The sequence below is a fragment of the Neophocaena asiaeorientalis genome, unplaced genomic scaffold (assembly GCF_003031525.2).
Source record: "Neophocaena asiaeorientalis asiaeorientalis breed wild unplaced genomic scaffold, Neophocaena_asiaeorientalis_V1.1 scaffold254, whole genome shotgun sequence".
NCBI classification, from domain to species: domain Eukaryota; kingdom Metazoa; phylum Chordata; class Mammalia; order Artiodactyla; family Phocoenidae; genus Neophocaena; species Neophocaena asiaeorientalis.
In genome coordinates this window covers 4,250,847-4,276,809 of record NW_020174705.1, presented here as the reverse complement: position 1 = coordinate 4,276,809, position 25,963 = coordinate 4,250,847, and the positions used below count along the sequence as shown (strand labels likewise).

At 51.2% G+C, this 25,963-nt stretch overlaps 1 protein-coding gene across 1 annotated transcript in view; it reads right to left on the bottom strand.

Moving 5' to 3' along the window:
• Nucleotides 1-3,204: 3,204 nt before the first annotated feature.
• The window catches only part of SEC14L5 (SEC14 like lipid binding 5), a 38,844-nt gene continuing 16,085 nt past the window's right edge, over nucleotides 3,205-25,963 (bottom strand). The window contains exons 4-15 of the mRNA XM_024759653.1: nucleotides 23,754-23,882; nucleotides 22,986-23,178; nucleotides 19,071-19,183; nucleotides 16,492-16,681; nucleotides 14,839-14,927; nucleotides 14,675-14,745; nucleotides 12,905-13,076; nucleotides 9,182-9,316; nucleotides 8,055-8,189; nucleotides 7,363-7,590; nucleotides 5,594-5,772; nucleotides 3,205-3,310 (exon numbers count right to left, since the gene is read on the bottom strand). Of these exons, the coding sequence (XP_024615421.1) occupies nucleotides 3,205-3,310; nucleotides 5,594-5,772; nucleotides 7,363-7,590; nucleotides 8,055-8,189; nucleotides 9,182-9,316; nucleotides 12,905-13,076; nucleotides 14,675-14,745; nucleotides 14,839-14,927; nucleotides 16,492-16,681; nucleotides 19,071-19,183; nucleotides 22,986-23,178; nucleotides 23,754-23,882 (1,740 nt within the window). The remainder of the gene's footprint in view (nucleotides 3,311-5,593; nucleotides 5,773-7,362; nucleotides 7,591-8,054; nucleotides 8,190-9,181; nucleotides 9,317-12,904; nucleotides 13,077-14,674; nucleotides 14,746-14,838; nucleotides 14,928-16,491; nucleotides 16,682-19,070; nucleotides 19,184-22,985; nucleotides 23,179-23,753; nucleotides 23,883-25,963) is intronic.

Genomic DNA, 25,963 nt, shown 5'->3' with positions numbered 1-25,963 from the left:
GTCTGGAGTCTTTGGATGAGAAGCATTAAATACTCAGAATAACCACTGACTTTTATCAAGAGCTTTCCATGTGCCAGGCTGAGGACTTCACAGACACTCTTGTTTCATCCCACTACAACCCAGTGAATGAGGTAGGCACTGCTATCCCTATTTTACAGATGAGGATATTTAGGCAAAGAGAGGTTAAGTCACCTGCTGGAGGTCACACAGCTAGTGACAGGATGGCTGGGGCTTGAACCCCACTTTGTCGAGATTTTACGACCCAGGCTCCTAAACCCAGTGCCTGGGCAGGTCCTATTGCTAATGGGCCATTTCTGTCCTGGCCACAATAGATTAATGAACAAGATGGAGGAAGAAACCAAGCCAAGGAGCTTCCAGCCCTGGGGTCTGGGGAAATTTAGAAGCCAAGAGCTTGGCAGCGCTTCCTTGGATTTTGAACCCCAAGCCTCCCAAAGGTAAGAAGAATGGCTACTGATTGATGATGCTCCAACATGGGCCCCAGGGACCTCCAGCACAGAAGAACAATAGCAGATGCCACTGTGGTCACTTGCTGCTCCTGTGGCCCAGCTCCCTTTGTCCATTGGGTGACTGGCCCTCCCCTACTTCACTCTTGCTTCTGGAGGGAATGTCGATCACAGGACCCCCAGCCTCTTGGCCAGTATGTCCACAAGAGTGAGTACGTGACTTGCCCAGGGCCAGTCAGAGCCTTCTCTGGGATTTGAGATGGAAAGAGTCTCTTTCTGGCTTAGAGATTGAGAGCCCTGTGGTTGTAGGCTAGGGGCTGCTGGCAGCCACCTTCCCCTGCAGGTGGACAAGAGGACAGGCCAGCATGCAAAGTGATGCAGAACCAAGAGGCCTGGGTGAGGCTAAGGATCAGCACAAGAGCCTGAGGACACTGGGCTCCCGGATGCAGCCGTACCTGAAGCAAGCAAGCACCACCCTCGGCCATCCCAGTTACAGGAGCCAGGGAATTCCCTTTGTTGCTTAAACCTGTTTGAGCTGGGGCTTTCCCGAGGGGGGGAGGAGAGCAAGCTCTCAAAAAGAGAGGGCTGAGGCTCCTTATCGCTGCTGCTGCTAAGTCTGGACAGCTGATAGCCGACCTTCCTCTCTGGAATCAGCAGATCCAGGTTCCACTTGTCAAAAGCTACTTATAAACTCAAGTGAAGGAAAGGCTTCTCCATCCTTCACTGGGGGCTAGTCCTAGACACTAAGTGTGCGGGGAGTGCCAGGGCAGCTTACCCCAAAATGCTTCTAGTTTGTAGAGACAAGCTAGAAATTCACCTAAAGATAGTTGAAAATATTGCAGATTGCTCCCAGCGATAAACACCTGGTGACGTGGGAGCAATTAGTTTTAAGAATGTCTCCAATCTTCCTCCCTCTCTCTCTCCCTCATGCATGTACACATACACCTTAATGCAGGATACAGAGTTTGGGATTTTGTTCCTATATCTGAGAAGTGAACTGAAAACCTTAAAAGTGGGCAAGGCTCCCTCTCTGCAGGGAGAAGGGGGTCTCTGAGGACGGCTCCTTCCCTCTACTCCAGGTATGGGGTTGAGGGTGGCATGGAAGTAGGTCCTTGCCCCGTCATGTCGAGCTTGCATGGAGGTGACATCCCCTTGGTTGTGAACTCACCCCTTGGGCAAGGCCCAGCGACTCTGGGTGTCAGCCAGAGACGACCCCAACTGTAAGCAAAGCTGTGAGATGAGAGTAACGCTGAGTCTCTCGCCCCAGACTGTGGAGCTATTTCAGTGAAGTCCCTCCCAGGCAGATAATGCAAGTGAGTGATGTGGGCTAGGGGTGGGTTGATAGAGGGGGGGGGACTGGGGTGGCCCCATCCAGGGGCGCAGCTGTGTTGTCTTTACACAGCAATAGTGGCTCTGTTTGGCCAACACTCCTATATGCTTAAGTGAAGCTGTAAATCCCGATTTCTGTGTGAAATGCCCCAATTTCTAAACCTTTTGTTTAGGCAAAAAACAAAAACACTAAAAGCAGGCCAGGGGCTTCCCTGGTGGCGCTAGTGGTTGAGAGTCCGCCTGCCGATGCAGAGGACTCGGGTTCGTGCCCTGGTACGGGAAGATCCCACATGCCGCGGAGCGGCTAGGCCCGTGAGCCATGGCTGCTGAGCCTGCGTGTCCGGAGCTTGTGATCCGCAACAGGAGAGGCCACAACAGTGAGAGGCCCGCGTACCGCAAAAAAATAAATAAATAAAAGCAGGCCAGATCAGACTGCAGGCTGCCAGTGGTGACCTCTGACCTGTTGCCTTTTTGCAGGCCCAGGAAATGAAAGGAGAAATGTCCTCAGACCCCAAGGAGACCCACACCCCTCCCATGCAGGAACTCAGGGAAAGTCTTTCAACATTGGAGCTGGTTCTGGGGGTCAGATTTGCCCCAGGGCAGCTGCAACAAAGTCATAGCCCCCACCCCACAGGGGAGTCCTGATGACACATTGACAGCCTGGATCCAGCCTTACCTGAAGCAAGTCCTCCTACACTGGCCAGTTACATGCACCCATGATTGGTCACCCGTTTTTGTTTAAGCCACTGGGAGGTGACTTACAACCAAAAAAGTTTCAATTAAACAGATTCCCAGGAGAGAAAGGGACCTCCAGAGAGCATAAAGATAGCCAGAGCCGCTTTATCACTGCCTGGAACTCAGCAGAAAACCTGGGCCTTCCCACCCTCTTCAAGTCAGGGGTGGTCAGGGTTAGGCCTGCCCAGTCATGTGCTGGGAAAATGAACTTCAAGTCCAGGGTAGGCGGCTCCCCCACAAAGTGGGGCCTGTAACTCAAATAACTGCTCACCAGCATATCCTGGGACCCAGGGCATCGCTACGGGTTTAGATGCTATGGTGAACACCCTACATTCCTGCTTCTTATGGGGGGAACCCCAATAGTCTTAGGAGGCCCCTGAGAAGGAGGCCACCCCAGGGAAGCAGAGCCAGAGGTGGCGGGGTGCAGGGGGGCACTGAGCCTGATGACATCCCTGAGCCCCCAGACCTGAACGTGGTTAGCCCACCCCTTGGCTTTTCGTACGCGAAGCCCCATCGGAGATGATTCTGTTCTCACCACTTCAAGAGCCCACAGGGCTCCAGCCAACCCAACTTTGGCTATGTCCAGATCCAGGGCTGCAGCCCACGTGGTCCCAGGCCTCACGGATACTTGTGGATGTGGGAGGCGAGCAGGCTGCCCCGCAGGGCTCGGTCCTGACTATCTGGAGACCAGGGAGCTGCTGTGGGACTGGCCGGAGGAGGAGGTGGTGGCGCTGAGCTGGGAGAAGCGGCTGGTGCAGGATTCCAGGCTGGACATGGAGCCCCTGGGGAGGAAGCACACACATGTTGCCTTCTGGTGGTGACACAGCCCTGGGTGCAAATGAGGCCCCAGGGCCCTTTCCACAAGGCTGGTAACCGCCCCAGGCACAGAGGGCAAGTGCAGAGGGAAAAGCAAGTGAAGCTGTGATGAGAAACGAAGCCCAGCCCATTTCCCTGCACCCACTTCCCCGCAAGAAGAGCCCAGCCTTCCACCTACCATTCAGGGGCTTCCCTGACCCGGGGGCCTAGCATGGCGCAGAAGGGACCCCGTTATCTCCAGCCTCCCCTCTCCGCCTTTCAGCTCCTCTGACACCTGCCTCCCATCATGGGACCTTGTGTGTCTACACCTGCTGCCAGAAGCCTTTTTCTCCTGCCCAATTTGCCCAGTCAAATCCCACTCCAGACTACGGAGCAGCAGTGTCCAGGAGACCTTTCTGCTATGACAAATAACAGATGTCCCATATCTGCGCCATCCAACACGGCTGCCATTGGCCACATGGGGCTGCTGGGCATTCTAGGTGTGGCTAGTGTGACCAGGAACTGAACTTTTAATTTTATTTAGTTCTAATCGCTATGTTTAAATTGTTACCTTTGGCTAGGAGCTACCGGGTTGGAGAGTGCAGCCTTAGGGCCCAGCTACTCAAAGTGTGGTCCGGGGACCAGCAGCACCAGCATCTCCTGGAGCTTGTTAGAGCTGCAGACTCTCCGGCCCGCCCCAGAGCTGCACAATCAGAGTCTGCATTTTGACGAGCCCTCCAGGTGATCGTGTGCACACTGCCTAGATCTCAACTCCAATGTCACTTCCCAGACACCTCCCCCACACCCCCGCACCCCTGCCCACCCTGTGCCAGGCCTGGTCCTGGGCTCTGACAGCGCCCTATGTTAAGGCCTCTAGCACCTCCTGGAGTGTGACCTTGAGCAAGGACCCCAGGCTGGAATAACTTCACGGCATCTATCGGTGCTCGGGTGTGGATATGTGGTCTCCTGCTCCATGATGGCAGACCCTATCTGTCTGGCCTCCCCAGGGCCACCGGTTGCCCACTGAGAGCAGCCTTGAACTGGTTCTCTCCTGACACTGTTGAAGGTCAGGGCAGCAAGTTTCCCCCACACTGACCAGACAAGACAATGCTGGCAAGCAGCATCCAGCCCACCCCTCAGCCTCCACCTGCCCTTCCGATGGCAGCAGCCCCCAGATGCAGGTGTCTGTGTGTCTGAGTGCCTCTGGACCTCAGTCTCTCTCTCCCACATTGAGCCCCAATGGCCAAAACAGGCTGCTTCCCAAAGGGAATCACCACCCTCTGACACCCTGTGGGGTCTCCCTTTGGAGTAAAGATGCTGGCCCAGCATTTCTTTTCTTTTTTGGGGGGTGTGCTTACAGCTTGTGGGATCTTAGTTCCCCAACCAAGGATTGAACCCACATCCTCGGCAGTGAAAGCGTGGAGTCCTAACCACTGGACCGCCAGGGAATCCCCAGGCCCAGCATTTCCTGGGCCAGCTGCATGTGCCCCTAGGATCCCTGGAGCTCTGCCTTGGATATGGGTCCAGACTCAATACCCTCTTGGAGCCTCAAATTTACTCATCGGTAAACAATTTAAAGCATCATTTTTAGAAGGAAACTACACAGATATATCACGAAGCAGGATGCAAAATCACACTTGTTTTTAAAAGATAAAACACAAGGTATGGAAGAAACCACTACTGAGTGCTTACTGTATGCTCAGGTGAAGGGCAGGCTTCCCCCAACCATCTCATCCTCAGGACAACCCCATGATGTAGGGGCTCCTATTTAACAGTTGGGGCTCAGAGAACTAAAGTGACTTGCCTGAGGTCACAGAGCAACCAGGAAGTGCTGGAGGTCTTAACCACTACACATCCCTGTCTCTCTGACAGCAACACTTGGGGAGAGTTGTCTGTGAGGCATTATTCTAGAATGTTCTAGAGCAGTCCAAACCCAGTTTTATGGAATTCTAGGAGTGAGGGGAGGTACAAATAGGAGGGCTCAGGCTCCCCTCCTCCCCCCACCGATCAATCTGGTATGTTAGGCTTCTGCGCATGGTTTCATTTGAAGGCAAGGTCCTGCAGCTGAGGGTGAAGCAGCATAGTGATCTGATCGCTCATGAAAAGGTGCTGAGCCACTGGCAAGTTTAACAACACCCATGCCAGGGCCCCACCCCTGGAGAAGCTTGAGGGCAAGTAGAGGAGGTGAATCCAGTGTCCCTAGCCCAGAAGAGAGTGGCCTCAGGCATGCTGTGGGCCTGGTCTGGAGGGGAGTCCGGGGCCCCTCGTACCTGAAGTCCTCAGACGCCAGCACCTCGTAGTAGTAGAGGAGTTTGCACCTGGGGCCAGGGCTGTGCAGGGCCATCAGGACATCCTCCACGCCCGGGAGGCTGCAGGCCATGTGGCCAGGGGCACTGTGCATTTGCCACTGGAGTAGGTAGACACCAGGCCACTGGGTCACGTGGGAGCCCTGAAACATAGCAGCCACAAGCCTGAGGCCCTGGTCCACCAGGGAACAGAAGACCCTTTCTAAACCAGTCCACCAGCAAATCCTTCCTTTTGGGGTGTCCCAAAGCCACCTTTGCTTCCCCTCTACTGTTACCCCATATCCCTGGCAGCTGAGAGCCTTCCTCTTAATCGAGATGGGGGTGGGGGTCAAGGCCTAGGGGGTGCGGCTATAGGACAACAGAGGGGTGGTTTGGTTAAACACCTGGATTTTGCTGGGCTCTTGTCCTGCCGAGTGGGATTTGCAAATTGAGGAGACCTGGAAAGGGAGCTTAAATGTGCTTAGAGTTTGTTGAGGGCAGAGGGACAGCAAGAAAGGAGGGTGTTAGTTTTTTTTTGTTTTTTGTTTTTTTGTGGTACGCGGGCCTCTCACTGTTGTGGCCTCTCCTGTTGCAGAGCACAGGCTCCGGACGCGCAGGCCCAGCGGCCATGGCTCATGGGCCCAGCCGCTCCGCAGCATGTGGGATCTTCCCGGACCGGGTCACGAACCCGTGTCCCCTGCATTGGCAGGCGGACTCTCAACCACTGCGCCACCAGGGAAGCCCAGGAGGGTGTTAATTTTTATAAGAAAAGCAACTTTCAAAAAGGGCTGGGATATTCGGTGGGACCCTGGGGCGGGGGTGCTGGTGTATGATGTGACAGCTGTCTGCTCAATTCCCTTAGGAGACCTCCAGTAAGATCTGCACTGCTCGCCAGTGCATGCGTGTGTGCGTGTGTGTTTGAGGCCGGTGATGTTTGACCTGCAAGCACTGGCCTCATGGAGAATGTGGGGGTCAGCAGGGGTGGCTCACGTTCTGGTGACACGTCCGAGTGCTGTTCCCAGACCTACAGTTTCTCTGTTGCCTGGGTTCTGAAAACTTGACTGTGCATAAGGAATCACGGTGAGAGGTGAGGGATACAGACGCCAGGCCCCAAGCCCAGAGGTTCTGAGCTGGCCCTCCTGCCGTGGGCCCCAGCAACCTGCATCTTTGACAAGAGTCTCGGAATTCTGAGGATGGGGCCCTGCCAGAATCTGTCTTTCTCCCCAACTGTCCCGCAGGGTCTCTGAGGCCAGAGACCAGGTCCAGTTTGTCCATTGCTGTATCCCCAGAACCCAGCACACAGTGGACACTCAGTCCTGAGTGATGAATGAATAAATGAACGAAGAAACAGAACCTAGGGACTTCCCTGGTGGCGCAGTGGTTAAGAATCCACCTGCCAATGCAGGGGACACGGGTTCGATCCCTGGTCCGGGAAGATCCCACATGCCTCAGAGCAACTAAGCCCGTGCGCCACAACTACTGAGCCTGTGCTCTAGAGCCTGCGAGCCACAGCTAATGAAGCCCATGCGCCCTAGAGCCTGCGCACTGCAACTACTGAAGCCCATGCACTCTAGGGCCTGTGCTCCGCAACAAGAGAAGCCACGGTAATGAGAAGCCCACGCACTGCAATGAAGGAGTAGCCCCCGCTCGCCGCAACTAGAGACAAGCCACGCACAGCAACGAAGACCCAACACGGGCAAAAAATAAATACATAAATAACTTAAATTAAAAAAAAAAAAAGAAAGAAACAGAACCTGGATGCTCTCCCCTTCCCGGCAGATGAGGGGAGCCTCCACACGGCTGTAATCTGCACCCAGGGCCCAGCCTTTGTCTGTCAGCTGCCCGCCAGCCCTGACCCCAGGCTCCCGGGGGCCCGGCTTGGGTGCCTGTTTGGTGTGGTACAGACTGAACATCACGTCCCCTTGCAGGATGTCAAAGTCCCAGGTGATGACTGACTCCCTCTCCAGAATCTCCACTGCGACCTACGTGGGGACAGGTGACAGGTGAGGTCTGAACGTCCAGCCTGGCGGGGGTCGGGGTGGGGAAGTCAGCTGCAGGGGTGTGGGTGCCCACCCCGGTCTCCATTCCCTCAGCCCCGACCCCAAGTCCAAGAATTGCTCTGGACAAACAGACCCACCTCTGTCTGAAAAATGCCTGGGAGGATCCACCCTGAAGCAGGGTGATCCACAGCCAATGACTGGATGATGTGAGGGTACAAAAGGCTGGCCCTCTACCATGCTCTCCTCATGGATCAGGCTGGGCTAGACCGTGGCTAAAACCGGCTCTTGGCTTAGCTTCTGCCCCCGCCCTCCTTACAGGTTTCTCCTGAGCCCTCATCCTCTACAAATCACTGGCACAAGAACCCTTGTCTCAGACTCCACTTCGGGGTCCCTGACCTACGACGACACCCAGCCCAGCAGGCCCGCCCAGGCCAGGACCCCGGCACCTCATGGGGGGCCCCGCGGAGCACGCTGGCTGACTGGTAGGTCTCTCTCCACTGCTGCAGCTGGTCTTTGTGCTCCTGGTCCTCTTCCGTCAGGTAGAGGGACTTGGGGACCAGCCCTCCTTCAGGGACATTACACTGGGGGACAAAGACAGCAGAGAAAGTCAGGGCCCAGCCAAGCCTGGCTGACCTACAGAAAGGTGCTCTGTGACCCCTGAAACCACACTTATAACATGCATATATATCCTGACAACTGGGGAGACCTGGGTAAGCTTGGCAAAATTCCTAGGAAACGTCGTTCTTTTTTTTTTTTTTTTTCGGTACGCAGGCCTCTCACTGTTGTGGCCTCTCCCGTTGCGGAGCACAGCCTCCGGACGCGCAGGCTCAGCGGCCATGGCTCATGGGCCCAGCCGCTCCGCGGCATGTGGGATCTTCCCGGACCGGGGCACGAACCCGTGTCCCCTGCATCGGCAGGCGGACTCTCAACCACTGCGCCACCAGGGAAGCCCAGGAAACGTCGTTCTTTACCCTGAAATCGTGAAAGCTTGCTCTTTGAGATTTCTGTTGGAGAAAGGAAAAGGCCTGCCCTCCCACAGTCATGAGATAGGGTCACCCCTGCCTATCATCTCACCCCCCAGGGCAGGCAATAAAAGTGGTCTGGGGGGAAAAAGGGGGTCTGGGGCCGCCTCCCCTGGAAACAGTTTCCTGATCATTCCCTGCCATGAGGCTGTGGGTTGGGGATAAGTCCCTCTGGGTACACCAGCTTCGGGGTTCAGGCCGCTGGGACATTTGAGTCCCCTCCCATTGCAGTAGACTGTGCAAAGCCAGCAGCTAAACTCTGACTGCTGCCTAGCAGCGCCCTGGATGGGAATACAGAGGGGTAAGCCTTTGCCTGGCCTGGTCTCTGAGCTTTTGGGAAACTTCTGTTTCGCTCACTATGTTTGAAAGAACCAAGGTCAGGCCCCTCCTTCAGAGAGGACAAGCTCTGCCCCAAAGAGCCAGCAAGGCGCTCCCCATGTCAGAGCACACACAAAGGGCCTGCCCTCCTCCCGCCTCCCATCCGCAGCCCTGCCTCTCAGAGGCCACAGACCCTCCCCGTGCCATAAGCGCAGGGCCCGCTGGGGCCTCACCAGGCACTCTCCCCCGAGGAAGTCGGGGATCACTTCTTTGTCCAGGTAGTCGACAAGGCCTCCGGGACCCTGATAATTGCTGCCACTGTAGATGAGGAACTTCTGCCTGGTGTTCTCATTGATGAAGGGGCTGATCTGAGAGGGGAAGATGGGGCAAGACGGAACGTTGTTTTTTTTTAATTGAAGTGTAATTCACAGAACATAGTTAACCGTTTTAAAGTGAACAATTTGATGGCTTTCAGTTCATTCACTATGTTGGGCAACCACCACCTCGAATTCCAAGACATTTTCTTCCCCCCAAAAGGAAACCTCAGACCTGTTAGCAGTCACTCCCCATTCCTTTCCCCTCAGCCCCTGGAAACCACCAATATGCTTTATTTTATTTTATTTTATTTTTGCCTATTCTGGAGATTTCATAGAAATGGGATGACACAACATGTGGCCTTTTGTGACTGGCTTCTTTCACTGAGCGTCATGTTTTCAAGGTTCAACCACGTTGTAGCATGAGTCACAACTCCCTTTTCACCTAGAGATTGCCATACTGAGTGAAGTCAGTCAGAGGGAAAGACAAATGTATCACTTGTATGTGGAATCTAACAATGTGGCACAAATGAACTTATTTACAAAACAGGAACAGAGTCACAGATGTAGAAAACAAACTTATGGTTACCAAGGGGGAAATGGGGAGGAAGATTGAGATTGACATATACACACTACTAAATATAAAATAGATAACTAATAAGAACCGAGTGTGTAGCACAGGGAACTCTACTCAATACTCTGTAACGACCTATATGGGAAAAGAATCTAAAAAAGAGGGGATGTATGTATACGTACAACTGATTCACTTTGCTGTACAGCAGAAACTAACACAACACTGTAAATCAACTATACTCCGATAAAAATACTCCGATAAAAATTATTATACTCCAATAAAAATTAAAAACATAAAAAAGAAGACAAAAGAACTCCCTTTTCATGGCTGAATATTCCATTGTGTGGATGACCATGTTTCATTTGTCCCGGATGGAAAGTATTTCAACACCAAGCTCTAAGCTGCACATCAGTCTGGTTTTTCATGGCATCCCAATGCTGGGGTGGTGCCTGACTCAGGAAATAGTTGGGGAAGGAAGGAAGGATTTAGCACAGTAGAGCACAAGCCAATTCAGCAAGGAATGCCACAGGCAAAAGATCATTTGGGGGACTTCCCTGGTGGTCCAGTGTAAGACTCCATGTTCCCAATGCAGGGGGCCTGGGCTCAATCCCTGGTCGGGGAACTAGATTCCACATGCATGCTGCAACTGAGAAGTCTGCATGCCGCAACTAAACATGCTGCAACAAAGACCCCGTGTGCTGCAGCTGAGACCCGGTGCAGCCTAAATAAATAAATATTTTTAAAAATCATTTGGGAACTAGAAATCCCACCTGTGTGGGTCACACTCCTTCAGCCCCCATCCCGGGAGGTGGTCCCCGTGGGCCTCAGCAACCTGGCTCTGTGCACTGGCTTTCATCTGGTGTGGCCAGTGGGGGAAGGGGGGCGGGGGCAGCAGGAGATGGAAGGTGGGTGTGTCTTCTCCGCTCCCTCCCTGCTCCAGTGCCCCTGGCAGCCGCCACCCTCACCTGCCGAAGCTCTCTCAGGGCTCCAGTAACAAGGACATTCCCTCCTCATGTCCCTCCAGCCCTGGGGTCATCAGGGCTTACGGCAGTGGCCAGCCCCTGGGGCCTCCCCATTCTGCCCACACCCCTGCGAGGAGTTCTGATGTGTCACACCCCCACTGGAGTCACCTGGGTGAATCTGCTTCTGTCCAGGACCCCGACCAACTGGCTCCCACCCCCACCCGACGTGCATCTTCTTAGGAAATCTCCAAACAGCAAAGAAACTTAATTTTCACAAAGATCAGGATATTTCAAGATAAAATGCTACAGTAGCAGATCCTGCCTGTCCCTCCCACAGCTGCTCTTCCCCAGCCCATCCCCAACAGAGCTGTAAAGTAGCCCCAGAAGCTAGGGAACTTTCTGCCCCAGAAGTCTGCTCATGTCCTCTCCTCCAACAGTCCTGCCATGGCTCCCTACTGCCCCAGGACAAGGTCCCATCTTCGCCACAGCCTGGACTCTGCAGGCACTGGGCCCTGAGCATCTTCCCAGCCTCCTCTGGCCACTGATTTTTCAGTCCCTCAGAAGCACCCAGCCGGGCCCTGCCTCCAGGCCTTTTGTACGTGCTGTGCAGGTTACCCACCACACCCTTCCTCCCGTCCTTCTCCCACTCCTTCCTCATGTCTCAACCCATGTCACCTTCTCAGTGGAAGCGTCTTCAGCTCCCCAACCTAAATTATACACCCCCTTGCCCCCTGACTTAGTCTCCCCAAGAACCCTGAACGTCCCCAAGCCCATGTCACAGGGCATCATGAAGCAGTTACTCACGTGGGGCTATTGGATTTCTCTCCCCCCCACACCCTGTGACGCAGGGGTACACACTCTGCATCCCCAGGGCCTGGAGAGGTGCCTGGCACACAGCAGGCACTTAGTAAAACACTGAATCCATTTAACTTTCAACTCACAAATCTACCCTGATTGAACCTCTAGGGAGAGCAGAGATTCTCAGGCTTTCCCAGGCACCGAATCCCGAGGGCATTCGGTAAGATGCTGACGCCGCCGAGTCTGTAAGATGGAGAGGGACCTGACGTTGCTCTGGCCTGCAGACCACACTTCGGGAGCAAGGCCTCAGGGCAGTGGTTTTCAACTGCAAGTGATAATCCGGTAGCGGTTGTGATATCAACTTAGCTCTGTGACTAGCCTATTTTGAGTGGAGCGGACTAGAAAAGAATAGCAAAGAGCATGTTGTAAGTAGTTACAATAACCACCACTTGAGAATCTGTTGTTTCGTGTGTGTGTGTGTGTGTGTGTGTGTGTGTGTGTGTGTAGGCACGAGCCACACGAGGAGACCAGGTGGCAACATAAAGTGGGTTGTGGGCAAAAAGTTTTAAAATCCCAATAGCACAGGGTCCCAACGCTCTTCGGAATCAGCTCACAGGAGTCCCAGGAACGTTGTACAATTCTAAGTGTGGCTCTCCCGTCCACGAAGCAGGACAGTGGACGTGTAAAATGTGGTCCACCCATACAATGGAACATTATCCAGACATAAAACGGAATGAAGAAATGATTCTTGCTACAACATGGATGAACCTGAAATCATTATGCTAAGTGAGAGAAATCAGACACAAAAAGCCTCACATTGTATGATTCCACTCACATGAAATAGCTAGGACAGGCAAATCCAGAGACAGAAAGTAGATGAGTGGTTGCAGGGGGCTGGGGGGAGGAATGGGGAGGAACTGCTAATGGGGACGGGGCTTCCTTTTTGGGGTGATGAAAATGTTCTAGAACTAGCTGGTGGTGATGATTGCACAACTCTGTGAGTATAGTAAAAACCACTGAATTCTATACTTTAAAAGGGTGAACTTTTTGTTTGTTTGGGGGTGTTTTTTGGCTGCACCACGTGGCTTACAAAATCTCAGTTACCCGACCAGGGACTGAACCCGGGTCATGGCAGTGAAAGCCCGGAATCCTAACCACTAGTCCAACAGGGAACTCCCAAAAGGGTGAACTTTATGGGAAATGAAGTATATCTCAATAAAGCTGGTAATTAGAGGAAACAATGCAGGATAACCAGGCGGAGCAGCTCACAGAGGGCCCCTCCCATCTCAGGCTCCTGCTCTTTCTTACCAGCGTCCAGAGCACAGGGAAGACGCGGGGGGCTCGCACGATGAGCAGCCGGCCCAGAGTCTCAGGATAATTGTCCTCCACCACCTCGATCATGCGCAGCAAGGCCTTTATCCCTGGCCGCCACAGGTGCCGCAGGCTGAGACCCTCCAGGTCCACCAGGCAGGTCCAGGAGCTGCGGCAAAGATGCCCCCTCACTCTACCTCGCTTGGCCACCTCCCAGGGCCCCCAACACCATCCTCAGGGACCTGGGGGCCCACAGACAGGGACGGAGGGAGAGGCTCAGTAAGGCAGCGCTGGGAGCAGAAGGGGCAGGGACCACAGGGCACTCTTGTGGACCCTGCCACTGTGGGGAGGCCACGTGGCGTGGAGGTTCTGAGTCTGCACACCAGGGCTAAGCACCCAAATGCAAGTGCCTGAGAGCTGTGTGACACAGGCACTTCCTCATCAGGACAGCGGCAATCACAGTAACAGTCCCCATCTCATCCATTGTTTGGATTAAATGAGATGGTCTATGTAAAGTTCTCTGCAAGGACAGGCACATAGCAAATGCTCATTAAAAGCCAGTTTTTACTACTAATTGCTGAAAAGATGCTGACTGCTAAATAGAGCACACACTCCAGAGCCAGATGGCCTGGGTTCAAGTCCCAGCTCTGGCATGTGCTGTGTGGCTTTGGCTAAGTTACTTAACCTCTTTGTGCCTCCATTTCATTAGAAGCAATTCATTAGGACAATGACTGTTTGGCTGTGGCAAGTGGTCCCTGGGAGCCTGTCCATCCAGCTTCATTCCCTTCACCTTGCCCACCCACTCCTAGGAGTGCCTTCATGACACCCTGTCATCTGAGCCATCTGGGGGGCATTCCGCTTCAGGCCAGGATGCTGATTGATCGATTCCCCACTCCAACCCTAATGGATGCCCCTTTAGGAAAGCTCTAAATAGCAAAGGAGCTTAATTTGCACAAAGATCAGGATATTTCAGGATAAAAACTTCAGTAGCAGGTCCTGCCTGTCCCTCCCTTGTAGGCTGTGATAGGATGACATGACTCAAGGAGCTTGGAAGAGTCCCTGCTACACAGGGAGCGCTATGTGGTGTTTGCATCACCTCTTAAAGTCATGGCTTACAGGATCTTAGTTCCCTGACCAGGGATTGAACCCAAGCCCCAGCAGTGAAAGCACCGAGTGCTAACCACTAGACTGCCAGGGAATTCCCATTAAGTCATTGTTTTTGATAAGCCATAAAGAAACCCTAGGAAGGGTTTACAGAAGAGGAAGCCACAGCTCAGAAAGGTTAAGTGCCTTTGGGGGCAATGCCACTGTAAGGACTGGTGTGGGAAACTCCGCTCAGGAATAGGGAGTTTGGGGCAGCCCGAGGAGGCGGTGGGTCACTGGATGTGTCATGACACCTGCGAGGTGCGCCTGCCTGGGACACTGGCAGGGTGGCTCTTGGGGTGGGAGCGCTGGTCTCGAAAAGCCAAGTCCAGGAGGCTGCATGGCACGAGGAGAAAGTCCGTGAGCCCAAGCCAGATAGGACCGGGTTCAAACTCCAGCTCTACCCCTTCCCCGCTCAGCAGCCTTGGAAGACCTCAGCACTCTGAGCCTCAGTTTCCCCTCCATAAAGAACAGGGATGCTGACAGTCCCTGCCTCGTAGGGTCACTGTAAGAATTAGGTGAGGACATTTCCGTAAAGCATCTAACAGGCTGCCTGGCACGGCATCCATGCCCAGTGAACTTTGGCTGTTTTTACTGTTTGGGGGAGTTTGCCTGGGTTCTTGCCTGATCGGACGGCCAAACTGTTTTGTGTTCCCTTCACACCGCTTCTGTCCTTCCTCATTGACGCAAAGAACCTGGAAAGCAGAGAAGGTGCTGGCGAATGTTCACTTGGCTGCTCCAGCCGCAGGAAACCCCGGGGGCTCCCAGGAGTGGGGACCCCAACTCACATGCTGCAGCAGCACCTCCTCCCCCACGGCCTTCATCAAGCCCTTGGTGTCCATGTGGCCCAGACGCAAGATGTACAGGGGGCGGCCATCTTTGGGGCGGGGCCGAGCAAGTGGAGGACAAGAGGGAAACAGAATTACATACTTTTACATAATCCTTCATATATATTATATATGTACAATCAATTCTTGTTATTTGCGGTAGATAATTTCTATAAAGTCACCTTGAACACTGAATCAAGGAACTCAGAACCACTGCTTCTAAGGGGGGAATAGGAGGTTAAGTTTCTGCCAGCCCCTGGTCGTGACATTTTTGTCAGTCGATCGATCAGTATGTAACTTTGTTCTGCGTGTGTTTCTATTTGAGGACACCTTGTTTAATTTACATTGTTGATTCATTAACGTTGAACGCGTGGCCAACAGCACTGTAACTCGTGCCTGAATGGAGTTAGTCTCACATGAATTTTCTCCAGAAGGCGCATCACAGCCTTCTTGCACTTAGGGACATGGTGCTTCTGCGCGACGCGAAATCAACACAAAAAAGCACAAAATGCGAGAAAAAAGAAATGGCACTAGATAGGCTGCAGAAAGGATACTCATTTACAGTAGGAGCTGAAACAAGGAGGCAGAAGGACACTTGTTCCACCTCAGCTGGGGATGGATGTGCACGTCGGGTGACTCCGATTTTTCGTCACTCTGTCCGTGAAGGACAGTGAAAGCTCCCTGAGTATTGATTTGGGAGTTACAAATAAATTTTAGTGAGTAGGCAAATTCACAAATACAGAATCCATGAATAACACAGACGGACTGTATATTGAAAGCAAGCGTGTCAACCGGTTCTTCAGGAGACTCAAGCACTTGCCCTAATCAATACATATGAATTTTTAACTAAAGGACATTGAAAAGCATAACAGGCGCTGGCGTCAATGGCAGATTAATAAAAAATCCAGAGATGATATTTGTAGTGATATTGAACGGTGTCCTCCCCAAAGTTCATGTCCATCCAGAACCTCAGAATGTGACCTTATTTGGAAATAGGGTCTTTGCTGATGTGATTACTTAAGGATCTCAAGACGAAATCATGCTGAATCAGTGTGGGCCCTAAATCCAGTGACCCGGGGTCTTTAAAATATGAGGGGAGGACACAGAGAGATACCGAGAGGGGAGGCTGCGTGAAGACAGACGCAGAGATTGGGGTGACGTGGCCACAAGCCAAGGAACACCTGAGGCCACCAGAAGCTGGAAGAGGCAGGAAGGATCTCCCCCAGAGCCTTCGGAGGGAGCACCGTCTTGCTGACACTTTGATTTTGGACTTCTAGCCTCCAGAACAATGAGAGGATAAATTGCTATTGCTTTAAGCCGCCCAGTTTGTGGTAATCTGCTAAGGCAGTCCCAGGACACTAATGCAGTCAGTATTCATGCAGCCAAAAAGTAATGGTGGGCTGACCCAGCCCCTGGGAGAAACATCTTGTCTCCAGCCCAAACGTCTATTCCAGCTCTGCCTTCACGGCTGGGTTATCACCTCAAAGGCATCTCCAGATGCCCAGAAGAGCCAAAAGGAAAGATAATAAGATGCTAAGATGAAAAGGGGCATTCAACGTGCATTCGACAGTGACCCAAGTGTACACTCCATGTTATGTAGGTAAAGAGACGCACCTATGTCCTGGTAGTGCCAGCCCCCTGCGTAGAACTCCTCCAGGAGGGCAGGGGGTCGCCAGGTCTGAAGGAGGAGGTCCACCTGGTGCTGCTTTCGCCAGCTCAAGGACTGGCACAGCATCTCACGGGCCCTGTCCAGGTGGAAGTCTCGAGCCCGCAGGAACCTAAGGATGTGCTCGTCTTTGGGGATCTGAGAAGAGAAGGAGGAGAAAGCCTTTAGCGTGGAATTCCCTAAGCCCGGCAGTGAAACTGGAAAATGAGTCTCCTGTCTTATCTGACAAACACTTAGCTGGGAAAAGGACGTTACACTCAACCACGACGCAGCCAAGGGTGGACTGCAGTGAATGTCTGAGTTTGGGCTTCCTAACCTCCCCCTCCTGTGCTGGCGGTGACATCTCTTTTCTCTTGGGGAACTGCTTTTCCTGCCCCCTTCCCAACACCAATGGTGGTTTTAGTTAGCGTTGCCAATCACAGGACCCCACTCCCACGGCCTCCGGTGGACAAAATCCATGCCAGGCCAATCAGAGCATTTAGACAATTTTAAATCTGAAGAAAGGGGCATGAATCCCTTTCTTTACCGAGGCAAAGGGGAGACTCAAAGCTGTAAGCAGGGCTTCCCTGGTGGCGCAGTGGTTGAGAGTCCGCCTGCCGATGCAGGGGACTCGGGTTCGTGCCCTGGTCCAGGAAGATCCCACATGCCGCGGAGCGGCTGGGCCCGTGAGCCATTGCCGCTGAGCCTGCACGTTCGGAGCCTGTGCTCCGCAACAGGAGAGGCCACAACAGTGAGAGGCCTGCGTACCACACACACACACACAAAGGCTGTAAGCAGCCACAGATCCAAGCTCAACAAGGAAGCATGTCTGAGGGGATGAAGCAGACATAAACGGATACAAGAACCAAGTGGTCTCGACAGCATTTAAGTTCTGGTTTCATGGGACTTCCCTGGTGGTCAAGTGGCTAAGACTCCGCACTCCCAATGCAGGGGGCCCTGGTTCGATCCCTAGTCAGGGAACTAGATCCCACATACTAAGGATCCTGCGTGCCACAACTAACAAGATCCTGCATGCTGCAACCAAGACCCGGCGCAGCCAAATAAATAAACAAATATTAAAAAAAAAAAAAAGTCCTGGTTCAGGACATCCCTGAGACAGGCTGTGTGGTCAGCTGAATGGTGTCCCACCAAGATCATGTCCACCCAGAACCTCGGAGTGTGACTTTATTTGGAGATAGGCTCTTTGTAGAAGTAATTAGTTAAGATGAGATCATACTCTATTAGGGGGTGCCCTACTCCAATGTCTGCTGTCCTTATTATAAGAGGGAAATTTGGATACAGACACAGAATGTAAAGAGGGGAGAAGGCCACGTGAAGACAAAGGCAGAGACTGGAAGTGACGTATCTACACGCCAAGGACTGCTGGCAGCCATCAGAAGCCAGGAGAGAGGAATGGAACAGATTCCCCCAACCCACCCAGCCTCCAGAAGGAACCAACCCTGTTGACACGTTGATTTCAGACATCTGGCCTTCAGAACTGTGAGAATAACTTTCTGTTGCTTTGAAACACACAGTCTGTGGTATTTTGTTTCAGCAGCCCCAGGAAACTAACACACCCCACTTAACAGTTTGTTATATGAGCCGATTAAACCCCTACCCCCGCTTTTTTTGTCTGGTTGATTCAAGCTGCATTCCTAACACATATAACCCAGACTCTAACTAACATGCAGAGGTGACAAGCTAAAGCCCACCACTCTCCTTCCTTCCCTCAGGCAAGTATCAACAGTCAAGGGAAAGCCAGCCCCCATAAAAAGTGCACTTTCCTGAGTGCTGTGCTGAGCCAGACAGGGAGTGGATTGTCCCTTGTAATTCACTCCGGGGGCAGGGGGTGTGCTCACATTGTACCCATTTTACAGATGAGGAAACAGGCAAACAGGTTACATCCCAGCCCAACACTAAAGTAACTCCCTTGTCTGATCCCCGGTGTGGGGAGGGGAGGAAGGGCAAGCAACTCACGAATAGGCTGGAAGCTCTTATTCAACAGAGCTGAAGGTCAGGCCCGTGATTGAGACCTACAGGCATGGTGGACACTCATGAGTGGGGCTTAGAGTCTAAAGGCAAAGCCCATGTGCAGTCAAAAATCAACCCTCGCAAATCGTTAAATCTCTTAGAAAAGAACAGTATGCATGGTTTTGTGAACACAGTGACTGTGTGGTGACTGTGCTCCCCAGGGAACATTGGCGATGTCTAGAGCCACTTTTTTTTTTTTTTTTTAGAGCCACTTTTGGTTGTCACAGCTGGGGAAGAAGAGCTCCTGACCTCTCATGGGTGGGGTCCAGGGACACTGCCCAATGCCCTATGGTGCACAGGATGTTCCCCCATAAAGAACTGTCCGTCCTCAAATGTCATCTGTGCCGAGGATGGGAAACCATGCTATCAGTGCTATGTACAGAATGCATGAGACAGGATATAACAAAAGAAGGCCAAATAGAAGTGTCCAGCATTGCTAATTACACAGACTTACTTACCTGGCCCTTCCTCCCCCCATGCCTGAGGCTGAGTCGCTACAGCCCCAGCCCTGACCCACCTTGCCTTTGTGGGTCTCCTGCAACCAATGCCGCAGCTGGATCAGGCAGCTCTCCTGCATGGGTGTGAGATGGCCCAGGCACCTCTCAATGTAGTCCGCATCCAGCTTGTCCCCTGGAGGAGAAAAGGGGGTTCAGGACAGCAGGAGATGCTGCATGGTCAACCCTTCCTGAAACCCTTGCCTTACTGGCTACCTTGAATCCAAAACGTAGTTCCAAGCGCACGGTGACCCTTTCACCAAATAGCCACTGGTCTTCAGATCTTCTAGTGTTTCCAACCCACTTCCAAGGTGATTCTAAAAACTCATGCTGGGGCAAGCCTGGATCTCACTGTGCTGAGTGATGTGTCCCTTTGACCCTCAGAAATCAAGATAATTCCTACCCTCTGGGAATGTAAGTTGATATAGCCACTATGGAAAACAGTATGGAGGTTCTTCAGAAAACTAAAAGTAGAGTTACCATATGATCCAGCAATCCCACTCCTGGGCATATACCCAGACAAAACTGTAATTCAAAAAGATACATGCACCCCTATGTTCACAGCAGCACTATTCACAACAGCCAAGACATGGAAACAACCTAAAAGTCCATCAATAGATGGTTGGATAAAGAAGATGTGGTACGGGCTTCCCTGGTGGTGCAGTGATTGAGAGTCCGCCTGCCGATGCAGGGGACACGGGTTCGTGCCCTGGTCCGGGAAGATCCCACATGCCATGGAGTGGCTGGGCCCCTGAGCCATGGCCGCTGGGCCTGCGCGTCCGGAGCCTGTGCTCTGTAAAAAAAAAAAAAAAAAAGAAGACGTGGTACATATATACAATGGAATATTACTCAGCCGTAAAAAAGAACAAAATAATGCCATTTGGAGCAGCATGGATGCAACTAGAAATTATCTTACTAAGTGAAGGGAGTCAGAAAGAGAAGGAAAAATACCATATGATATCACTTATATGTGGAATCTAAAATATGACCCAAATGAACCTATCTACAAAACAGAAACAGACTCACAGACATAGAGAAAAGACTTGTGGTTGCCAGGGAGAGGGGGAAAGGGAGAGGGATAGACTGGGAATTTGGAGTTGGTAGATGCAAACTATTACATTTAGAATGGATAGACAACAAGGTCCTACTGTACAGCACAGGGAAATATATCCAGTCTCCTAGGATAAACCATAATGGAAAAGAATATTGAAAAAAGAATACATGTGTGTATAACTGAAGCCAGGGAGCCAGGATCCCTCAGCAGCTTGGCAGTGTGATGATTGCAGTGTGACTCTTTCCTACTCCTGTGCTGTATTGAAATGATGGGGACTGGGCTGTGTTGCAAATAAATCATTTTTTGTTGTTAAAAAAAAATCATTGTAAATCATGTACATGATTTACATGTAAATCAACTATACTCCAATTATGGGTGGGAGCTGCCCCACCCTCTGAAGATTATTGACAACATGAGCTCATGTCTACTGACATGCATCATCTGAGCCAGCTCCCAACAGCCCTGGGAGGCGGGTGTCACTATTGTTCCCACTTTAGAGAAGACAAAACTGAGGCCAAGAGAGGTTCCGTAACTCAAACAGGTAAATGCCTGTGGTGTGCCCAGCATAAAGGAGGCAGCGGATAAGTACCAGTCCTTTTTGCCTTCCCACCTCCCAGTCCCATTGTGGGGTTCGAGGTTTTGGGTAGACAAAGCCCTCACCCCAAAATACAGCCTGGGAGCTGCATGGATCATGCCCACTGTTCAATCCTGTCTCGCACAATTGGGCTGTTTGAGGTCAGCATGTGCCGGCATTTAGAGGCGGGACTCGGAGCTGAGGTCTTGTTGCCCGCTCTGAACTTCTGTGGTGGCGGATGCTGGCATGGTGAGGCAACTCAGCATCTTAGCATCTCAGCCCTGGGTGCAGATGGTCCACAAAGAGCAGCCTTCATGGGCATAGACTGTTCTTTGTGTGCAGAGGGCACAATAAGAAAACAAACAATGTCTATACATCCAGCAGCAGGACCCAGCGTTTCCCTCCAAAACAAAAAAAGCCCAGGGCTGGTGGTCATGGCAACTGCACCAGTAGCCACCTCGGTAAACAGAGTCAGGAGGAATGCTGTGGAGGGACCGCCCAGACCCTGCAACACCTCAGAGTGGTCAGAAGCGGAGATGCTGAAGACAGGGAGGGGGCAAGGAGGGGATGAGGGAGGAAACACGAGGGAGGCAGTAGACGCCAGCTTCCTTCCGGCCTCCAGGCAGATGTGAGGCCCCTTTCTCCTTCTGAGCACAAAGGCTCAGTGACACAGAGCAGGGTGGAAGGGGCATGATCCTGCCTCCCTCCAGCCATCCTGAGTACTGGCTCTGCTGGTGGACAGCACAGACAGAAAGGGAAGGGAAGGCCTAGTGCAAAATGGGGAGGGCACAGGGCACGACACAGAGTGTGTGCACAGAAAAGGGCAGAAGTGCATGGCAGAAAAAAAAAAAAAAAAAAAAAAATTAATATTTTAAAAACACACGCACAACAGCAGCCATCTAGTGCACACAGTTGGTGAAGAATAAATATTTGTTGAACAAATGAATTTTGTTCTCCCTAAACACAGACCCAGATGTATTTTTGTGGCATATCTCTGTGTCAGGCAAGCACTTACACTTCAGTGGCCCCAAAGAGAAAACAGTCATTGTGGGCATTAGTGCACATGGTTAAAACTGGATTCATGGGGCATGTGCAATTGTGTGTCCTAGGTTTTTTCCTTTAACACTATATTGTAAACATTTTCCATGTCGATGAGAGTCTGAAATATGACAAAGGGCTAATTGCCTTAATATGCAAAGAGCTCTTACAAGGCAATAAGAAATTGTTGGAAAAACAGGAGAATGGACATAGGACAAGAACAGGAATTCACAGAAAAAAAAAAGAAAGAAAGAAAGAAAAGAAAAAACCAAACATGAAAAAATAAAACGACCTCACTCATAAAGAAATAAATGGCCACTAATCTACCATTGGTCACTCTTTGCCCTTCAGAAGTTTAAAACATTTACTAATAGTCTTGAGGTAGCTGGGGTAAAGTCCGGAATAGATGCAGCTACACATTTTTGGTGGGAACATTAACTACTACACCTCTTTGCAGGCCTAATTGATAAATCTACCAAAATTTTAGTTGCATATAACATTTGACTCAGCAAATCAACTCAAAATTATATGCTATATATATATGCTCATGAAAATATTTTTTAAAACCTTAAGTAAAAGAGGTACCACATTATTTGCATTTTTAAAAAGAATGGAAACAATCTACATGTCCATCAATAGGAGACTAGCTAAAAAAAAACTAAAATAATAAATAATCAATCTTTATTAATAAATAAATAATGGTGCAACCACACCACAAAATACTGCAAAGTGCCAATACACATGCACTGATACAAAAAGCTGTTCAAGCAACAGTAAGTGAAAAAAAAGCAAAATATCGAATGGAATGTATGTACGCTCTCATTTGTTCAGTGTAGGTTACACATGTGTGTATGAGTGTATACACGTGTGTGTGCATATTATGTACATATATATGCCTAGATAATTTCAGGAAAAACTGTAGTTGCCTCCAGTGAGAGGAAAGGAGTCTTACTTCCTACTTTACATCTTCTGAGCAGTTTCAGTTTTTTTCTACCACGATCATGCATTACTCATTTAATATAGAATATTAATAAAACAGAGGAAAGGGCAGCCCTGAGGTACCAGATCAGTCAATTCCTGATCTAGAAATAAATCAGTTCTGCCTCTTGGGCTGGAGCACAGAGAAGGCAAAGCAGCCAGGAGAGGGAGGAAGCTGAGTCCCAACACCAAGGGGACCCTTGGTAACTCTCCCCACCCCCACCTCCTCCCCCCAGCAGTGAGCAAACACACTGCAGACCCCAGAACAGAACTGGCTGGCTGTCTGAGACCTACCATCAGTACTGACCATCTCGGGAGCAGGGCCCTGGGCGCTACCAGGCCCGCAGACCTTCAGGGAGCCAGGATCCCTCAGCCCAGCCTGGGAGTGGGTGTCCTCCTCTGGGACTGGGGCAGGTGTCCACCGGGGAATGTGAGAGGTGCCCTGGGAGATGAGCTCGTTCAGGTAATGCTCGATCACCTCCTTCCCCTGGAGGTCAGAGAGACACATCAGTACCTTGGAGTTCAGCCTGGGAGTCGCCCCCTCCTGGCTCCGGCCCCAGCCAGCCTGACATGTGGCTACTGAGCAGCTGAAATTCAGCCAGTCCAAAGGGACATGTGCTGGGAGTGTTAAATACACACCGGATTTCCAAGACATAGTACCAAACGAGGAATGTAAAAGAGCGCACAAATAAGTTTTATATTGATAACACGTGGATAAAATATATTATTAAAATAAAGTTCACCTGTTTCACTACACTAACAGGCCTCCACTCAGGGATGGGTCTGAGGTCTTTAAACCAAGCAGCGCACAATGTCCCTCTGTCCAGAGAGTTCACTGCCCAAGCCTAGGAGCTTTAGGACAATGACTATGGTGCCCCCATTATGGACCGGGTGCTTTCCATCCATTATCTCATGTGATATGACTTTGATTAGAATACCCATTCTACGGATGAGGAGACTGAGGCTGAGGAAGGTTAAGGGTCTTGGGGTGGCAGATCGGGATCCGCAGGCTCTGAGGTCTGTGCACCTTCCTCTGCGTGACCTATGGAACCCGTCTCTTACCCTCTTGACGTTGGCTGTGTACTGCTTCATGGCGATCTTCTCCAAGGCACTTTCGAAGCCAAAGAAGGACCGGATGTCGAGCGAGGCAGACTGCTCAAAGCATGTCCAGTCTTCATTCTCAGGGTGGACCTGAAAGCCAGGCAGGGGCAGTGACATGGTCTCAGTGTGGGAGACGCCGTGCCCTCCCCAGGGGGCTCTCTTGGAGACCTGGACCAGCTACAGCATGCAGTGGACAGCACGTCACAGCCTGGCAACACCCAAGGGCAGCAGCAGTACCAAAGGGCCCTGCCCAGAGCAATGCAAGGTCTAAAGCCTTAGAGAACAGAGAGCCTTCTCAGGAGGGACCAAAAGAAAGTGAGACCAATGTTCCCGTCCCTTAAAAATTGTACATACATAGTGATATATTTAAATAACATATTTAATATACCATTATAAATAAATTATACATAAATACTATATTTTATATTTTAAAAATATGTATTTATATATCATACCTTTATTATAAATAAATATGCATATATATGTAAGCAAAGACAAATTTCATGGACAGAGCTACTGTGCAGACCCAGCCTTAGTGCCTCTCAAACTTCCGTGGGCAGAAGCGTTAGCAGGGCATCTGTTAAATATGCAGATGCCTGGGCTGAACAGGTCCAAGGTAGGGCCTTAGAATCTGTATTTACAAGCAGCCTTGGTGATACTGCTCACCAGCTGTTGGCAGAACTCACTCTAAGAAGCACTACACTAAAAGTGACATAAAAAACTACCACCAACACCTCCCCAGAGGTAAACATCCTGGACTCAGTTTCCGGGAGGCTCCAAGAGGAGCTGAAAATGTGGAAGGAAAAAGCGGTGAGAATTTACTGGATGCCTGCTGTATACGAGGCACCACACAAAGTGTCTAGGGACCAGAGAGATGAATGAGGCAAGGTCTCCCGAACAGGAGGCTAGGCAAAGACACATCAAAAACACCCAGGGGACTTCCCTGGCGGTCCAGTGGTTAGAACTCCATGCTTCCACTGCAGGGGGCGCAGGTTTGATCCCTGTTCAGGGAACTAAGATCCCGCAAGCCACGCGGCACAACCAATTAAAAAAAAACCAAAAACCTGTAATGGGCCACATTTTTTACCCTGGAGTTACCACCTTGAGCTAACCATCTGGGATGTAGCATCAGCTAAGGGGCTTTACCTACATTCCCTCATTTGCTTCTCCCAGTGCCCAGTGAGGCGGGTTCTGCTGCTGTCCCCGTTTTACAGATATGGAAGGGTGGCCCGGGGAGGGGAAGCAATTGCCCAGCGTCACTCAGCAAGAAAGTGGCAGAGCTGGGTTCATCCCAGCAAATGCCTCCAAACTCCTCACTGCAGCCCCGAGGCCAGCAGTACTCGGCCCCTGCAGCCCCCATTCTCAGACCTCCCTCATCCACCTCAGTGTCTTCACACGTGCTGTTTCTTCCTCCAGAACTCTCTTCCCAGCCCTCTCATCTTTCCGATCTCAGCTTCAGCGACATGTCCTCAGAGAGGCCTGGGGGACACTGTTACCTAAGACACTGTCACCTCCTCTTATTTTCTGTAACTCTGGATCCCTTCTTAGCACTGTGACTAAGTTGTAAGTATATATTGATTTTTTTTTTCTCATCTGTGTCTCCCACTGGAATGGAAGTCCCGTGAAGGCAATGGTCAGGCAGATTGGTCCACTGCTGGGTGCCCAGGACTTGTCAGGTTGCCTGGCATATAGTAGGTGCTCAATCAGTATGTACTGGAGAATAATAATTATCATTAATTACATTAAAAGTTAACATGAACTCTACTCATTACTCTGTAATGGCCTATATGGGAAAGAGTCTAAAAAAAAAACAGAGTGGATATATGTATAACTGATTCACTTTGCTGTACACCTGAAACTAACACAACATTGTAAATCAACTATACTCCAATAAAAAATTTTATAAAAAGTTAAACACGTGGGCTTCCCTAGTGGCGCAGTGGTTGAGAGTCCGCCTGCCGATGCAGGGGACACGGGTTCGTGCCCCGGTCCGGGAAGATCCCACATGCTGCAGAGCGGCTGGGCCCGTGAGCCATGGCCGCTGAGCCTGCGCGTCTGGAGCCTGTGCTCCACAATGGGAGAGGCCACAGCAGTGAGAGGCCCGCATACCGCAAAAAAAAAAAAAAAAAAAAAAAAAAAAAAGAAAAACAAAAAAAGCCTATTGTATTTGG